The sequence below is a fragment of the Misgurnus anguillicaudatus genome, chromosome 24 (genome assembly GCF_027580225.2).
Source record: "Misgurnus anguillicaudatus chromosome 24, ASM2758022v2, whole genome shotgun sequence".
NCBI lineage: Eukaryota > Metazoa > Chordata > Actinopteri > Cypriniformes > Cobitidae > Misgurnus > Misgurnus anguillicaudatus.
The window spans coordinates 30,063,195-30,082,934 of NC_073360.2; the positions used below are offsets into that span (position 1 = coordinate 30,063,195).

The 19,740-nt window shown below is 41.0% G+C and overlaps 1 protein-coding gene across 3 annotated transcripts in view; it reads right to left on the reverse strand.

The window, feature by feature from the left end:
- The window catches only part of irs1 (insulin receptor substrate 1), a 34,723-nt gene extending 16,661 nt beyond the window's left edge, over window positions 1–18,062 (reverse strand). The window contains exons 1-3 of one of the 3 annotated variants that reach the window (XR_008642524.2): window positions 17,249–18,062; window positions 13,855–17,131; window positions 13,461–13,614 (exon numbers count right to left, since the gene is read on the reverse strand). Coding sequence is in view for 1 of the 3 variants with exons in the window: in XM_055197087.2 (XP_055053062.2) it covers window positions 13,855–17,131 (3,277 nt within the window). In the remaining 2 variants the exon portion in view is untranslated. Of the gene's footprint in view, window positions 1–13,460; window positions 13,615–13,854 lie in introns of all 3 variants that reach the window. The other 2 variants (XR_008642525.2, XM_055197087.2) reach the window with 2 other exon arrangements.
- Window positions 18,063–19,740: the final 1,678 nt, after the last annotated feature.

A 19,740-nucleotide genomic window follows, 5' to 3' on the forward strand; every position in this document is an offset into this window, starting at 1 on the left:
AGCCCAAGATGGCTGCGGCAGCTGCCCTCCTTGATACGGATGCAGGTGAAAATGCTTGGTTTTGCATACCCCGGACGACAGATGTACAGTGTCCTTCGATCTTCAAAGAACTTATCAGAGAAGGCTTACGGTGACCCCACTTCACGCCTTAAAATCGCTTTCTTGTTCTGTCACATGTTGAAAATGTTTCATGTTTTGATAAGTCTTTCCGTTGAGAAACACTTGGGAGTGCCATTGTTGGTAATGCATGTTATTGGAAACAGACATGATAGTAAGTCTTTGAGGTACTTTAAAACTCCGCATTTTACCGCAGTTTCGAAGTGAATCTAACAAAAACAATTATTAACTCTTTCCCCACCAGCGTTTTTAAAAAAGTTCTCAGAGAGCGGCAGCATTTTTTTGATTTTCACAAAGGTTTAATGCCTTCTTCATTAAATATATACTAGTCAACATTTGAAGTGGATCAAAACCTTTCATAAAAGTTGTCCAGTCCTTCCAGAAAAATGCGGAGTAAGATTTTGCGGCACGTTTCTTAAAAAATGCGATGGAATATGCGGGATATTAATGCAATTTATGCGATGGAATTGCGGGAATTTGCGATTATGAAATCATGCAAGCCCCACATATTTTCTGCGCGGAAATATGTAATTAATGCGGCGAAAGTGCGTCGTATTTGGAAAAAATGCAGCCCCGCATAAATATGGGGACTTTGACTGATTATGCAATATATCGCGCGATCGCGTTTTTCTGGAGGGACTGGTTGTCTTAAAACCACACCCAATATCCGTTCTTGTCTTTGGACAACTTTGATGAACCTTTTTGATCCACTTCAAATGTTAAATAGTGTATAAACAAACAATATAAATATAAAAAATAATAAATATAAAATTTCATCCCATCTTCATTTGTTCTCTTTTTAACAGCTCTCAAATATGGGTACGTTTCTTCAAAAACACCACATTTAGAACAAAAAGCTAGACAAAAAAGGACTTTTATTAGAGATCAGATTCAAATCGATCAAAATATACACAGAGTATTTACTGCTTTGGAAACCATAGACGCTTAGAAGTGTTTTATAAGTTGGGTGAGAGCGCCACCTAGTGGATAATAGCAGAAATATGGATTGCCAAAAAAACTGGCAGGGAAGCGTTTCCTGTTATTTAACAAGATAACTCGTCAATGGCGGGGAAACAGTTAAAGAGCAATAGCCCCCAAAACTATGGCCCAATCCCATTTCTCTGTCTCACCCCTTACCCCTACCCCTTCGTTTTGCACGTTCACGAGAGCGAAAGGGCTATCCCGATTTGTCCTTACTCTCACGTGAACATGCAAAACAAAGGGGTAGGGGCAAGGGGAAGGGGCAAGACAGAGAAATGCGATTGGCCTATCTCGAATCTTTATTGGAAACCTCTTAATGTATAAAACGTACAATTAATTAAATAAGCGCAATAGCCCCACCCCTCACCTCACCTGTAAACCTAATATTTAGGGTGCGTCTCATTTCTCTGTCTTACCCCTACCCCTCGGTTTTGCGCGTTAATGTGAGGCGAAGTGGCGTCTCAAGTCTCAGTTTGATCAAGGTCTAGGACCAAGGCGTAGGGATACATAGCCCTTGAAACAAAGTGTGATAAGGACCACACTTGAAAGGCAGGGGTAAACGTTAACGTAGAAATTTCTCAGGAGAGCCGGCATCAAGATGTTTTACGTCGAACTGTCAAGGAGTCGCACAAATAAAAGCAACAATATTTTCAGCAGTTTAATTGAGATTATTTTATGACACTCATGTTTTATGATACTTTTAATAAAATGTTCAAGTGGTTTTAATTGTAATGTTTTTGTTTTGAATACTAGCAGCTAAGTTATGCTCTATTTGTTGAGCTCAGCTCAGGCAATTGATACCACAACCTGAAACGACGGCATCTTTGTTTATGTCAACGCGTGTCTGTTTACGTAGCAGCCAGTTAGTGGCAAGGGAAGGTGACGCAAACGGTAATCGAGTGGTGTCTCGTTTTTTAGAGGACCGATCCGTTTTACCCCTTCTCCTTTACTCAGTTTCGAGGGGCAAGGGGTCCTTTTTGAAAACCTAAAAATTGGAAACCTATACATTTATAAACCTAATATATTTATTGAAATACAAAGGACATGATAGTAACTAGTGTTGGGCTATATGCCCCCTTTTGAGATAGTCAGCCTGTGAGATGCCCAATACATGATAGTATCAGGGGGCGGGGCAATAGTTTACTCTATTGAGAAGCTGATTTACTCCAAGTGCAACACTTTTATGACCCCAACCTCCTTAAAACTGATGCCATTAATCCTGCATGAAATTTCTTGCATGCCAGAGGGCAAGAACACCACACTCACTGGTTTTAAACCATTCGCACCTAACAACCTCTCTAGTGCAAGGAAAGGGCAGAGCCACGCGTATTACCAGCTCATGTGCGAGGAAGTGTCCGAAACATGCTAGTGAACTTTGAAACGCGCAAGAAGGAGTCCACGTTGCACGCGTTCAGGTCCGAGCAAGAGTCCAAGACACACGCATTACAAGTCCAGGCTTCTCATTTATAAAGCTCATTTATTCTCCGATTAAGTTTGTTTTTGGATCACAACCTTTGCGTGGGAACAAACAAAGGTTGAATGGGCTTGCAGGGTGGTATCTGAGGATGATTCATGTATGCACACTTGCAGGTGATCTGTGATTTATAAAAGGAACATTGTTTTATAAGTCTTAATATTTTTTGGCATATGCCATTTTTCGCTTTTGTGCATACGTAGACTAATTGAAGATCCTACGCACAGTTTTATAAATAAGACCCCTGGTGCGTGCAAAAAGGAATCTGTGCACTTTACAAGCTCTCTCGCGCAAAGTGAAGCCCACAAACCCTCTCATGCGAGAAAAAGCACGCAGTGTGCATGTTAATGTGAACACTATGTAATAACTATTGCCAACTATCGTCATGACAGCCCGCTATCGACAATATGTCTGACGATCGCCGATACGCGATACTATTATCTATCGGCACAACCCTAATAGTAATAGTTTGAAGTACTTTAAAACTACACATTTTAACAGGTGGGTAACTTTTGTTTTGCAGTCAATCTAACGAAAAATTTAAATTAAAGCACCACTAAAGAGTTTTTTTTTACCTTAAAATAACATTTATAAAAAAGTTTCAGTCGTTCATCCACTCGAAACGGGGTGAATGGCACGTTCACATTCGCTTTGCAGCCCTCTATCGGCCAAAACAGCACTAAAGAAGTTTCCAACCATCGGGTCGCGGTCCTGTAGTTCGAGTGAAAACTACAAAAACTTGCTTTACGGCAGACCTACAATCCAATCAGAGCCAGCTTTGCTGCAGTAGGCTAAATTATTTACGACAGTGGTAATGGACAATTCCGCTTCCATCCTGTAGGGGGAGCAAAGAGCAAAAACTCCATTTAGTTTTGCTTTAAATAAGAGCAGTAGCCCCACCCCTATCTCCGCCCCCAAACCTAATATCATCTATGCAAAATCAGATTGCTCTAAAATGCAGCCATATGAAAATAGTTACAAATTGCTATAAGACTGAATTTACAAGTGTTGTAGGGGTAATATGATGCACTGACATACTTGAAGAGAGAAAAAGGACATGGAGGACAAAAATGAGAGAACTTCACCTGGAAAAGTCTACTGTCAACCCATGACCTTTCCATGATGAGCAAGTCTGACTCACTACCACACACATACGCTGACACGTGATATGCTGCAAACAAAAAGGGTACGACAACAAGGATTTGGTAAGCACAACACAGAGAAAAAGAGGGCAAAAAGAAAATAGCAGGCGGCCGCTTAAGGCTCAGGCATGCCTGAGCGAACTCCTTTGAGAAACTTTCCACTGACGCGCTGACCTCAGCGACAAGGGCACGCACACTCAAAACACACAGAAAAACTTCACAACGAATCCGAACCCTGCGACCCGTATGAGCACAGTAAGCAAACCGAAAAGTCAGAAAACCAAAACAAATGTCAGCGAGTCTGCCACACTTTCGTTTGGACGTTGTCTGCTCTGTTGTTCTGGTGAGAGAACGAATTTCAAAGAGCAAAAGATTAACAGTCATCCTAAAGAAGTATTTTAAGTTGTAAATACACGTGTCACCCAAAACGAGCATACACGCACACGCTGACGTCTTTTTTTGTCGTATCTCTCTAAACTCCCTGTCCTTGTGTTGGCCTCGCCCCAACCCTGACCAGAGAGAGGGAAATAAAGAGAGAGAGAGAGTTTGTGTGTGTGTGGCTGGGGTGAAGTCAGGACAAGAACGAAACAGATCCAACTGGGCCGTGAGGAACTCGTCCAGACCAACGGAGCAGGGCGGAGTGGGGAAACAGAACCGCTTCTCTCTGACAAACACACTCACACAGATCCAACAAAGAAACACTCAGCACTTTTGCACAAACGAATGTGGAAACTAGGCAGAGTCAACTTTTCCAATAACCTGCTAGTAGATTATACAAGTTAATTATAAGTTTACAGTTACTGGTGGATAGGGATACTCCGCTCGATTGGATGCAGAATGGTAACTGTCAATCATCGGTACTCGCTAAATTTGACCAATCGCACAGACCAATCTTTTTACTATAGGATATGGGACAAGTAATGCAATAATATAAGGATAACATCAGTGGTGTTACTTTATCTAATAAAGCATAACAGTGAGCTTACATCACAGCTTGAAGAATCAGAATCGGTACTTTGTACCGGCTGATCAAGACGACAAGAAATCGATACTCTGTATCGGCTGCAAAAATCCTGAATGGAGCATCCCTACAGGAGGATTTAAAGGAAAACACCATCGTTTTTCAATATTTTACTATGTTCTTACATCAACTTAGATGAATTAATACATACCTATCTTTTTGCAATGTGGACACTTAATCTTTGTACAGCGTGTCGTGAATGTGTTAGCATTTAGCCTAGCCCCATTCATTCCTTAAGGGCTCGTTATAGTTGTGCGTAGGTCCTACGGCGTAGGATCCGCGTTGGTTTTCATTTATACTTTTGCGCCATCGTCCGCATCGACGTGCAAACACACGCACAGACCGCTGGTAGGCAGTAACCACGCGTGTAACCACAGTAGCAGCGCGAACATCAAAGAAGAAGCAGCTTAGCAAGTTAACCCACAAACGAAGAAGAAACAACAACTTGTGTATAATTTGAGAAGACCAGCAATGATGGAAGTAAATAAACAACGACTTTTGAAGCACTTTGAGTTAAATTACTCCTTAACTTGGCTTATCTTTGTTTTCACCATCGCAAACGGAAATACCTATGACCCATTTTTTTTAACTGACGGGAGGGGTTCTGGTGGACCAATCACAGCGCTTGCGGTCCGCGTAGATCTGACGCGCTGTTAAAATGTTTGCGAAATGCACGTCAAGCTACGCAGAGATACGCACAAACGACTATAAATCGGGCTTTAGGATCCAAACAGGGATGAATTTAGAAGCTACCAAACACTTCCATGCTTCCCCTATTTAAAGAATGTTACATGAGTAGTTACACAAGTAAGTATGGTGGCACAAAATAAAACATTAAGCGGTTAAAAAATGAGAACTATATTGTATGGCGGAAGAGCACTTAGTTTGCAGCACTTTGACTTTGCGCAGTAACATCATCGCTCCGGACTGATAAGTTTCCCAAAAATGAAAATTCTTTCATAATTTACTCTTCATTTATTACCAAACCTGTATGACTTTCTTCTGACCAAAGAAGACAACAGAAGATATTTTAAAAAATGTTCACAAAACCTTTGCACCAATGACATCCACTGTATGGACACAAAACCACTGAGATTTTTTTTCTAAATATCTCCTTTTGTGTTTTATAGAAGAGTCATACACAGGTTTTAAATTACATGAATGCAATAAACATTGACAGTGACCAATTTATGCACAGTAAAACAATAAATAAGGGGAAAAGCAATATTTTAAAACTGATTTTACTTCAAACTATTGTATTCATATTATCATGCCAAGTGATAATTGTTGATCTATGCACAAATGCAAACTGAAGTTTTCGGCCAGCATCCAATAACCTTTGCATTAAGACGCCCTGCCAAGTCAAAACGTGTTTACATTTTAAAAAACGAAGCCCAAAATCCCTTGCAGTTTTGCACATCTCTGACAGAAGTACACGCATCCTTTCCTGACCCTGGCACCCGCATCCACACACGGCCGGCATGCGGAGATCAGCACATCCAGTGCTGTCAAAGAACAAAGCCTGTAACATTAAATCTATTGATAGACTGTGTTCCACAATACCCATGCCAGTCCATCTAGACATTGTGATCTCTTAAAAAAAAGACTGCCACGTCCCGTCCAGGAGACCATACCATTCTGAAGGGTGACCGCGTTGGGCACCTGCCATTGCCTGGCTATGCAAAACACTTTGTTTTCATGCACCCAAAGCACGGTTGGGCCATACAGTCGGTTCAAATGCCTGTCAAGCAGCGGTCGAATACCAGTACGGATCATTCTCAGATGACTATAACTAGCTCATGGCTCGCGTCCACCGGTTTGATGCCAAGTCCCATGGTGGGAGCTGGAACACTCTGATACCTGGCCAATCTCACCACATCCTTCCGTTCCGACCCTCACCCCGAAATAGACAGCAACACATTAGCAGCGAGAGTACTCGGTGTGAAATTTCTGACGATCTCGGAGCTACTTTGAAGAACAAAGTGAAAGATCATGCGGTTCTATCTTGAGCGGATAAGGCACAGGGGAAAGCTTTGTTGTGGAAATGATACAATAACCACAAAGATTTCAACATTAATGATATAAAGGTTGGCACGAGTGAGAATTTATGGAAGCAGTCGTGTGGATTTTTGATCTCTGTTCAGCTCATATTTCAATTTGACATCATATAGGGGCAGTTTCCCGGACCAGGATTAGCTTAATCCAGGACAAGGCCTTAGTTTAATTAGGAAATATAACTAGTTTTAACAAACATGCCTAACTAAAAACATTACCTGTGTGCATTTTGAGGTAAAACAAAGGGCACTGATGTATTTTAAGATATGTAAGTGCAAGTTGTTTTCAGTTTAGAGAGCTCTTAAAAGTGTTTAAGTCTAGAACTAGTCTAATCCCTGTCCGGGAAACCGCCCCATAGTGTGTGACTATCAACAGATGTCCAAAATAGCATAATTTTGTTTTATTCTTATTCGAATAAGGTCAATAATTAGATTACTACGATCCTTGTAGACTTAGGGGTGGTTTCCCGGACAGGGATTAGTTTAAGCCAGAACAAGGTCTTAGTTTAATTAGGAAATATAACTAGTTTTAACAAACATGCCTTACTAAAAACATTGCCTGTGTGCATTTTGAGGCAAAACAATGGGCACTGATGTATTTTAAGTTGTTTTCAGTTTGGACAGCTTTTACATATATTTTAGTCTAGGACTAGTCTAATCCCTGTCCGGGAAACCACCCCATAGTGTTTGATGCTGCTATAATTATCTTTATAAGAGACTTTAGCCTGGATTTCACAGCAAGGGTCACATATTATATGAATGTACAAAGTCATATAACTTACAAAAGGGTTACTAAAAATGAAGACGCTGGGGTCCTTACATGCAAAACACTTGCAAAAGACGACCGAAACTCCAAGTTCCTCAAACACACAGCCTTGATCACTTAATCCCTATAAGCCTGCTGCGTTTCACTTCCTACCTCTCCTGACTTCCCCTCCATCTCACCATATCTCTACTTTAACAAGCCGCTCTGTAAAACAGGCACAAAGGCTGCTGTTACATTCCAACCCTGGAGCTACTTACACACCTCTCATTTTCCCATTCACATGCATTCCAATGATCCCATCAAAAAACAGAGCACCAGACCTGGCAACCTCTCATCTTTCTTCTGATGACCTTGACACTGATCTCTAGTTTGGTTTTTAGCCTGATTCTACTTCCTGTGGCTTTGCTAATTAGGGGTGGGCAATACAGCCTCAAAATTATATCATGATATTTTAAGAATTTTTGCGGTAATTATATGACGGTATAAAAAAATTGAAAAGAAAGGGCATTTTCCATCCAATGAGCTGTCATTGATGACAGACTACCTATTTTAAAGTGTAAATCCATTGTCATAAGGTGGCAGAGGCAGCAAAGTGCAAAAGTAGTGGCACAATAGATGAAATATGAAGATTTTACATCACTATTACACTACAACAGATTTTCAGTAATTTTCACAAATCCCAGTAATTTAAGCTAACATTTTAAAATTTTGATTTTAAAATGATTTTACATGTAAGTGCACTTCTATTTACATAAACATCAAATAAATAACATTAAAGCTCACGTAACACACGCTGTTTCTGCATTTCTGATATTAATCTGGAGTACCTATGGAGTAGTATGACATCCTTTATATCTCTGAAGAGTCTTTAGTTTAATCGGATTTATAAAAGAAAGATTAGCTTTACCGAATCTTTCCGATAACGTACGAAAAAATGAAGAAGGAGGAGTTATAACACGGGAGGAGCGAGTACGAGTCATGCAACACTATACAACACTGTTTTAACTTATGATTCACTACATGTTCGTGTCATTTATATAATATACACGCGCCTATTTCCAAGTAAGACAGAAGTCTACCTTACCACGTGTAACTCGTCATGACCCGGTTCTGAAAATCCACCGCATCAAACACACACGCAAAACTCCGCTGCTAATCCGGATAATAAACTATATTCATTGTTTCCATAAGGCTGGCTGTCTTCTCCTTACATCCAAAAACACACTTCTTGTTGTGCCATTGTTGACTTTTGAAATTAAACAAAGCTAAGTGGCGTGATAAGCTGTTAGCAAGCTCTAGCGTCTCCCGCTGACTGACGGCTGGGCGGGGTTTTCCGGGGGAAGTTTTCCGGCGGAAGCCCATATAAAGAAGTGATACGTATCGAAAACCCCTGAAACGTCAGTTAGAACTGTAATCGAAAAAAACTAGCCGAAACTTGTACGAACCCTGGCGAAGTGCATTCGGCACAGAAATACTCTGAAACACGCCCAACTGCATTTTTGACACTTTGCCTACGTTTAGCATGAGGAAACAACTCTATAACTGGGTTAATAAGTCAGAATGCTTGAAATACCATTAAACCCCCCCTTTAACATAAATCATGGGTTGTGAGATAAATGTTAATCCAGTTCAGATAAAGTGAATAAATCAGATTTTCATATAAACACAGGAGAAATCAGCAAGTCATCTGTCTGTGTCTATGGTCTGTATGTTGTGTCCTAAAGTCTGTGTACTTTAGGACCCAGGAGCACTTTTTGACAGTCGCTGAAGAAACAAACAGGGTAAAACGGAGCTTTAAACTCATCAGATCGCATAATTTAATGGAAAATGAATAGAAAAAATGGGTCTGTCTAATTAAATATTAATAAACATGCGTCAGTACAACTAGAATGTGAACAGATGTGAAAATTTGTGGGATTTAAATTCAGTCAGTAAAGTAAGTTACTGTCATCACAGTGGTATGAGTTGGTAGTGTTTTCCCTATATAACACAACTCCTTAACACTTCAGTTTAACAGTAACTTGCACAGCGATGCTCCGTTGAGTCGTGTTTACTTTTTGGCCGTACATCACCCACTGCTAGTATCTCCTCCTTGCGTACCTTTACAGCTTGACTGTACATGTGGCTGACACGCTGCTCTTGTCTCAGGTGTTGTTGCGGTGCGCGTTAGAGAACGTAATAGTCGCTATATCATTGATATCATGATGACTTTTGTATCATGTAAAAAATTATGCCGGTATTATCGTGAAAGGTATGATATGGCACATCCCTATTGCTAATATTACAACTGGTATTGTGTAATGCTAATACTGCAAAATGTGTAAACAGGGCTGCTTGATAATCTAAATCAAAAATTATATCTAGGAAATGCGAGCAATGGCATTTTGCGCTGTTAATACACTTGCAACACTCTTAGCAACACTTGCAACACTTCAGGATGGAGTCAGAAAATCATTTTGAATGTTAGACGTAAAGGTTTTATGATGCAAATGCATAAATTAGAGAATAGAAATTGAAAATGTGGATTAACGTTAAATCTCAGATTCTCTGCACGAATGAAAATGATTTCTATCATCAATCCATCAATAAAACCCTCTACTCCCAACTCTGAAATAAATCCCTGGCCCCATCCTAAACAGACTCCTTCACTCATCTCCATCACTGAATATTCATACATTCACCAAATCAGATCCAAAAGCCACACCCCAAACCGATCATGCTATCCCACCATACTATGCACATCACAATTCCCACAAAGGATAAAAAACACCAAAGTAGAGGCTAGAACGAAAACATGGTCAAAATGGAGAAACAGACAGAAGGAGAGCAAGAGAGAGAGAGGGGAATGAGGACAAGGCGGCACTCTGCAGGGTGACCCCATCACGGTGGCCTGAGGTGGGCAGGGCTTCCAATCGTCTCACTCTAACCAAACCCACCGAAGAACTCGGTCACCCCGCCCCTCCCCACTACTGCTCAATCGTAACGCGTCTCTCTGAAGCCCCTGGCATCTCAGGCTGTGGCCCCTTAATCCACTGTGACACAGGGAAAAAAGCACTGCGGCAACAGCGTTACCATAGAGATGGATGGCATTGGAGCCACACAGGGGCATGCGATGGGCAGAACATGTGCCAGAGGAGGCAGATGAAATCGGGAGCTCTAGGCCCCATCAAAACTGGCAACACATGGAACAAAAACAGCTAGCAAAAAAAAAATGGAAATAAACATTAAGCTGCGAGGGCAGTAGTTGTTGCTATTTTCCATGTTTTTATGACCTCAATACTAAACTTATTATTAGAGCCAAATAAAAGTCATGGAGCTTTTTCTCCAGAGATATATAGGGGGTTTTGCTAAGCTAAGACACACACAAACATAGACACACATGGCTTGCCAGAGTCAAAAAACATTGGTTACGCAACACTGAAGACCCTGTGCTCTCACGGCCCCCTTAAATATTTCAAGCCAAGCTCAAAACAGAAACACATAAAGCGACAAATTTAAGACAAGCAGGCATGTATATACAGACTAGATGGATACAGGACAAATGAACACGATTAAAAACAACTGTGAGCTTAAAAGTTAGGTAACATGCATCAGATAATGTCTATGTAATAATAACTCAAATACAGATAATAACGATTTCATAGAGTAGGCCTATATTTAAAGGGATAGTAACCCAAAAATGAAAACCCTGTCATCATCTACTCACTCCCATGCTGCTACAAACCCGTACAAACTTCCCCGCTCTGACAAACCCGAAGGAAGATATTTTGAGGAAAGTTCGCAATCGAGCCATTCGCCCCATTCACTTCCACAGTACTCTTTATCCTACTATAGAAGTGAATGGGGCTCATGAACAGTTTGGTTACAAACGAAGAGTTTGGTTCCAAAACGCAATAAATCCATTTTTACTAATTTCTGTAAAAACGTGCTTTCTATACCAAGAAAGTGACAAGATAAAAACCACTATTTTCTGTAACAAACTCTCACATAGCATCTTTAGGTTATAAAAAAATAAAAAATTCAAATCAATAACTTGATTTTTAAAGATTTATTATAAAAACGAATTATTATTAAAATGCAATAAATCCATGACAGTTTTTTTTTCAAAATGCTAGAAATCTATAGAATCAAATGTGCATTCATCTTTGACATTTTGTATTCATTTAGTTGAACAGTTGTACATGCTGATTAAAAAAATAAACATTAATGGCATTAATAAAAACACTTACTTTGTCATATTAAGATCACTGTCATTGCTGCGGTTATACTTGACGTCGTCGCTTAGCATTTTTCACAGCGATCAGCTGTAAAATGTTTTGGTCCTGCACGATTTTCGTAGACTTTGAGTAAAATAATGTAAAGTTTTCATAAGATCCTCTGGGGTCAATGTGTTAGCATGAGAAGCTTGATGCTGTCGGGAGAACAAGCAACCGTCTACCGAGTGCCTCTCGCGGAAAGTATTAGATGTTGATGGCTTACGTTTCTTTCCAGTCACAGAAAACAATCACAGGTTTATCAATGCAATTAAAGTATTATTTGTTTTGTTTGTTGATCACAAAGTACAAAGTAGATGAGGAAAACTAGAACTCCGTGTACCCACCATTGTTTGTTTACATTGCGTGAATGGTGCGCTGTAACTTCTGGAGCGGATTTATTGCGTTCTGTAAAAAAGGAGGAGTGGCGTTTATCGCATTTTGGGAAAAAAGATGACAGAATAACATGGCAGATATTGGATTTTGCGTAAAATTAAGAATTTACTTTTAAATACTGACCTGATATAATACTGATTTTGGCAGTAACTCATTTTTTCAAAAATGGCGTTTATCGCGTTTTGGACCCAAACTCTTCAAACATTCCTCAAAATATCTTCCTTCATGTTCATCAGAACAAAGAAATTTATACAGGTTTGTAACAACATGAAAGTGGTTAAATGATGGCAGAATTTTTATTTTAGGGTGAACTATCCCTTTAAGAGACATTTTTCAGTATGTATATTCAGGCATTTATGTTTAATACCAATTGAAATGCTAACACTTTAAAAGTTGTTTGTTAACTTTAGCAAAAGCATTAGCTGACAAGAACTAACAATGAGCAAAATTGTTTTTCTTAGCATTTGTGGATCTTTGTGAGGGCTAGTATAAGCCAATATAATTGTGTTCATGTTAGTTCATTGTGCATGATATAATGTTTGATTTTAAAACTATCAGTAAATACTGAAACTTTAGTTTATGTTAGCTAATGCATTAAAAAATACGACCTACAGTAGCGTGTAACAATGAAAATGTTACATTCCATTAATATTCATCTAGTGAATTTAAAATTATTAATTATAAAACCACTAATATTATATCAATTCTCTGATCCAATCACGATCCGTTTCTTCGGTTTTAACATGAATACCCACAATTCCACTCTGTTTTGATTTCAAAGCCAAAATAAACAAAGGGAAGAATACGATTACTAGTTGCTGTGTTTCACAGCATGGTCATCAATGGGGCAACGAGTTCAGATGCATCATGGACACCAACACTGTCCTGCTACAACCCTATATCATGTTTTTACTCTGTCTATCGTAAAGAACACATACATTTTGCGAAAAAGAAGAAAAGAAAGCAATCACGAAAGGCCCCAGGGTGGAAAAGCTACATTCACTGAAGGGCAAAATAAATAAACTAAAACAACGATGATACAGAGTCAGGCAAGCGTAAAAGACAGTCCCTTCAGCAAAGTGGAGAATGCACAGTAATGGCAGCTCTTTCCACACGGCTGCAGATTTCTTACAGCGCTGATTAATATCAAAGACATCCCTGTAGAGCTGAATCACACACTAAGTAAACTTGACTTCCATTCAAATAGGCACCCGTGCAAAGAAAGACGACCTGTACACAATCTACTTGTGACTCACAAATGCACACATGTGCTGTTTTTCCTCTTGTCGCATCCTGAGCAAGCGTAGACATGCTAACCCTTTCTGCCTCCATTCACAAATATGCCCATTTATCAGCCTGAAGAGGCTCAGTCATCAGTGGGAGGAAATCTGACCCCCCTTTAGCCCTCTCCTAAGATTACAAACAGGGATTTTCCATTAGAGACTCAAAGTGCACAGATGAATGAGGGCTGTTTTATACATAATAATATGATACGCATATCGCCTATTAAATGTTCCAGACAGGTATGATGATAACATGCATTCAAAAGGTAATTTTGCCAACTTGTAGCCTAAAGACACGGAACAAAAACATTATCAGAGCATCCCTTGTTAGCCATTCTTTAATAATCACACACTCAATCACTCTTACCTTCTCTATTTGCGAGATTCCCTCTAGTCTCATCCGCTTTCTGGAAGTTTATACTGGCGTAGGCACTGAGCTCCTCTATACCTTCCACAGCTCCCAATTCGACTGGCCGAGGCTGAAACGCATTCCAATCTGGAACGTGCTGCTCTCCGTTTTGTACTAGATCCAGATCAATGTAATTCAGGCCATTCTGGTCATGATTAGTTAACGTGAGAAGCGGGCCTGAAGCGGTTTCCCTTCGTCCATTGGTTATCGTAGACGCAGGAGCAGGGGAAGCAGCTGCGGCCTCGACGGGTCTTAACCACACATTTTCAAAAGAGGCAGAGCTGTGGCGCTTTACATCACCTGACTGACAGGTGGTCGATGTGTCGACTGACCCTCTGGTCGTTGTGGAGGCGAAAGTCTCCGAGCTGTGCCTCCTCCTTCCTTGCGGGTCGGCCCGGATAACTTTAGCACACTGGTTCCGCCCCGAAGTGGAGTTTACCCGTGTGAATGCACTGAGCCCTGGCCCAATTAAAGTTGGTTTTCCCGGGGCACCGCTTAATGTTGAGATGTCATGATTGGGCGATACAGAACAGGGAGGGGTATCAGCATTCGAAAACGAGTCTGGCATTAGCATCATTCCTGTATCAGGATATCTATCGTGGGTCGATCTTAATTGCATGCTGATGTAGTCACGTTCGCGTATGCTCTCGCATGGCAGAGGAGGGGAGGACACAGAGTTTGATGGTGTGATGATGGCATAGTCTGAACTGGAGGTGGAAATATGCATTTCTGGGCTCAACCGCCTGGCCTGTGAACCCAGCTGCATGTTCATGTACTCAGATGATGAAAGGCCTGATGGGGCATCAGGCTCACTTCCTGTATACACAGGTGGAAACAGTGATGCTAAGCTGGCTGAAAATGCCTTGTCATTGAACTCAATGTTGACATACTCGCCAGGACTTTTGGGCTCTGGGGGGTACGGACTCTCACGTGTTCGTGGAAGTGTACTTGCTTTACTCGCATCCAGCGAAAGCCTTGTAGGACGTGTCAGCCTAACGTTGCCCTCTGACCTTTTGGGTCTGACAGCAGACTGTTGCGAGTTTCCTTGACCACCCAGGCTGTCGCTGCTTGTTGAAGATGAAGACGAGTCTCCATAAGCCAAACGACTGGAGCCCAGTGACATTCGAAGCGGGCTCTGGTCCTGTTTCCTGTTGGCATGTTTAAAAGAGCGGGGCAAAGAGAAGTAAGCATACATAGGCCTGGGAGGATCATCAGCAGGGTTGAAAAAGGAGTCTGGTGGTGTGCTAGTGGTAGAACAGCTGGCTGGTGACATATTTATGTAGTCTCCACAAGATGACACTTTTCCTTCTATACTTTCTATGGAGAGCTTTGGGTTGACACCATTAGTCCACATTTTTCCATAGTTTGTAGTGCCATCTGGGGAGCAGCTGCCACTCGGTGACATCATCATGTAACCATTGGAGTCGACATGCGAATGCTGCCTTGGGTTGATAATCTGTTGTGGTGCTGACACACTTTTTGGACTCATGGGCATGTAGTCACCATTCTTTACTGTTGGGCTTGGGAGTGCCACACCGGGCAGCATGGGCATGTAGCCATCATCTTTGTGATCTGTCCCAGCGTTGTCATTTGTTCTTGACATATCTAAACTTTCCTCTGGGTACGAATGCGTGGGCATAAATGAGTTTCGACACGTTGATGATGACGATGATGCGGAGCGGCTTCGTGGCTGTGTTGGCATCATTACAGTATATTCATCCAGGGATGCAGCAGAAGACTGCGATGGCGTTTTCTGATGGCATGGCGTTGGTGGCGATGCACCAGAAGAATGCGTTCGTTTCCTGAAACATTTCTCTAACTCGGGCTCCTCAACTTGTGTTGGCAAACTTGCGGATTGGCTACGTGATTGCAATCCACCACCAGGCTTGGCCATGCAAATATAATTATTGATCTCCTCCTCCCTGGCTGGTGGTGTGTGGCCAAGCGAGTCAGGTGTCACACTGCGAAAGGAGCTCCGAAAGTCACATGGGCTCGAGCCGTATTCATCCGAAGAGATAAAACCCCCGTCACTGGGCGATCCGGATATGGAGGCGCTAGAGCGACGTGGAAAGAGGCATTCGGAGGTGGACCCATGCCCGCTGGTGCTGCTGGAAGACAGGCTGACGGGACTGAAAGCTGAAGGGGAGCACCGCGAAGTGGGTGTGGGGATCGATCTGCTATGATTGAGTGGCGGGTGAAGTCTAGATCCACCCCTGTGTCGCTGCGACTGAGGTCGGGTCGTAAGCGGGCTGCTGGGACTCCCATCCACGGATGCCGGCCTAGACATGGTGCCTTCTCCATCACTGGATGCTCTCACTCTGAATGAGTGGCTGTGTTTACCAGTCCTAACAGGAGAAGTGGCTGTCACACTCTCTGCCCGCGAGCGTCTACCTAAGCCAACTTGGCTGGGAGGTGGATTATTGTGATGATGCCTCCTGACAGGCACAGAGATTGGGTTTGAGCAGTTGGACGATGACTGACTTTTGCTGCGTGGTCTGAACTCCTCACTCATAGCTTTCATGGCTTCTAATATTGTTTCATGCATGTTCTGAGCCACCACCGAATCATCCACTTGCATCCAAAACTCCCCGGGCCCGGTCACTGCAGACCTCCCGACTTCAATGAAGAAGAAATTTTCAGAATGTCCACACCTCCTGATGTTCATCAGCTGCAGCACCACGGCAGCAGCATCCGAGTTGAGCTTCACAAAAATGATGGTTTTACTGGTCAGGCACAATCTGTAAACCCCAATCAAGTTCTTTGTTTGACCCAGACCCTTTGGTTTCAAAATAACCTGCCAGACTTCTTTAAAGGCAGGTCCCGGCGTGGTTTCGCCGTAATTATCCTCGCCAGCTCCGCTGCCTGGGGCACTTTCGTGGACCTTACCTCTGTTATGAAGCTCGACCAGAGCTTGATACCAAGACTCCTGCTCCGTCTCACTGTCAGCCGCGATGGCAAAGTACTCATCCTTGGTGTAAAGCGCCACAAGATGTTTATTTTTTGAATCCGCTCTTTTGTTAATATTAAAGCAGGTTTCCAGCGCAATTGACCTTTTGGGGGCTCCAGACTTGTGTCTCCATTTCTTCTCGTTTTCGTAGTACTCCAATCGGGACGGTCCGGAGGCGCTCGTTGCCCTCAAGACAAAAAACCTTTTGTGCATGCTTTTGGGTTTCCTTAAATAACCCACCTTCTTCACGTCCGAAAAACATCCTTGCTCCGTGGTCGGGCTTGCCATCTTAACAAAAACACAAATATCACGCGGTTAAAAGTCAAAGCGTCATGCATGCATTCAAAAAAATGTGATAATTGAGGTAAATCCGTTTCCGTTCATAAAAATACATTTTGTTTGCACCTAAACAAGTTGTTTTTGCTCCGACGTGGGGTTGAATTAGCCCGTTAGCACAGCCGGAGTTCATCGACACCTTTAGTACACGTAGGTTTTCAGCAGCATTTTACAATATTAAAAATAAGTTTAAATAATCCATCCGTCATTTTTCAAAAACTGCTCCAAGTACCATAAAACACCAAAAAGTTTACAAATGTTGAAAAAAAATTTAAAGTGTCCTTTTTGTCGTCTGGAGATCCGAAAGCACTATCAAAACAAGCGCATTCAGCAGCGCACGACCCCATTTACCCCGAAGATCAAAGCGCTGTTTGCAAAAATCCCAAAAGTGCATTTAAACAAATCGCGCGAAATATGCATCCAGCCGTTATTTAGTACCGAATCGGCTTAAAGCTCCAGACTTAAAGTTCCTCAAAAAGTCGCTGGGTTTTCTTTTTTAGCGAAGCTGCAACAGAGACCAAAACAAGGCAGCGCTCGTGTGTATTTGTATGGAGGAGTTCAGTCTGGGTGGTTGCAGCCTAGCTTGTTACGATGCAACAAACGAGCCCGCCTGTTTGGAAACGGAGCGCGTTGATTGGACGGATCTCGCGTCAATCTTCCGAGTTATATGGAGGGGAGGGGGCGAGGAGAGAAGACGTGTGATTCAAAAGTTTGATTTAGGGGCTGTTGTAAAGACACTATGTAACTATCTGTGTACGTTATTTATAAACACAATTTTAAAATGTAAAGTCGATCTTACTGTTACGGTCTATCTATATTTATAAATGTACGATGCGTCATTAAATACGCACTGGAGGTTCCTAGAATTCCACCTTGTTATTGTTACTATAATTAATAAAAGTAAACCATGAATGTTTTTATACATAAGGTAAAATAAGTATGGTTTTTGCCAGATTGATTACCATTTTTATTACTGTAGTTTTATAAACACATCGGTTAATTATGATTATTGATATGAAACCAAAGTAAATTTATGGTTACTACTATTACAACAAATAAAACCAAACAACTATAGTTTAGACATTCATTTTCATAAGAGATGTGTAACATGGATATCGCAATAAAAATGTAAAGTTTGTCCATATGTTTTCTCTCCAACTGATGCAGAATCAGATCATTAACCGATCAGATTACATCTCTGCAGAGTCAGAGATTTGCCTCAGTAAACATTGGTGTCCTGTGTGTTCACAGATTACAATCAAACTGAAAGATAAAACTGTTTTCAAATAAGCAACTAAACATAAATGAAGTTATAAATAGGATTTTTATTAATGCACTAGGATTCTGATAAAAACCTATAAAATCTTAAATTTTATGAGCATTAATGTACATATCTTAAGGATTTTTGGACATACAGTACTATGCAAAGTCTTAGGCCACCACCACCAGCTTTCTTGTTTTAGAAGTTTTAATGTCCATGCATATTTATTTTCAATCTATTTTATTAAGATTGATTTTTGGATGTATTTTATTAAAAAGACTGAGAAACAATTATATATGACCACTATAATATTGCAAAAACAACAAATCTAATTCTGGCTTAAGACTTTTGCACAGTAGGTGTTTAATTGGCTAAATTATTTGTTTTACAATGATAAAGATAAATACGTAATATAAGGATGAGTAGCAAAACATAAAACTGCAGACTTTCTTGTGGTTGTTCACACAACTGTCTTTCACTATATGCATAGTCATTTTATTAATAGTGCATGAAACTATGTGCATTATTAAGGTTTTTTCTTACCTGTTAGTGGTGTTCCAGACTGGAGAGTCTGTAGTTGTTGTTGCTTTCGCAGATTATCTCGACATTTGCTGCACACTGCTGCCGCCTACTGTCAAAACACAAGCTTGAAATATTCATGGTGGTTTAAAAAAGCTTTCTATGCCTTATCTCTTGTTTGTTTAGAGCCTTGTTGAATATTTACATTTAAATTACATCTACTCATCACACCACATTTAATGTGTGTTTAAGTGGTATTAATGCCAAACTTCCTGCCTTTTGTCTTTACTAACAACTGATTACAATGATCATTAGATGGATGGATAAATCATCCACATCAATCCACCATGTGCTAGGTTGTCTGGGTATACTCACAGTTTGTGCTCGAGGGACTGTGGTTAAATCTAACTTCACTTTGATATTCCCTGATCTTCTCTGGGGACACTGTGTGTGGTTGTGTGGTTGTTAATCCTATAATCTGATGGAGAGAGAGAGGGAGAGAGAGAGAGAGAGAGAGAGAGAGAGAGAGAGAGAGTAACTGAAATTAAGTAAAATAACTACATTAAGCAGTGTATAAACTGTGCTGCTTATGTCATGTGCCGAAGGCATTGCCAATGCCTTAAAGATTATATAATAACACAGGTTTCAACATTTTCAAATTTACTGTGTAATGTTGCTGCTGTGTAGGCATCAAAAACACTTTCAAAACACTTTAAGTAGCCTACTATATAAGAAGTGATGCATTAATGTACAGTATGTAAAAAATATATTTTTTTTATTA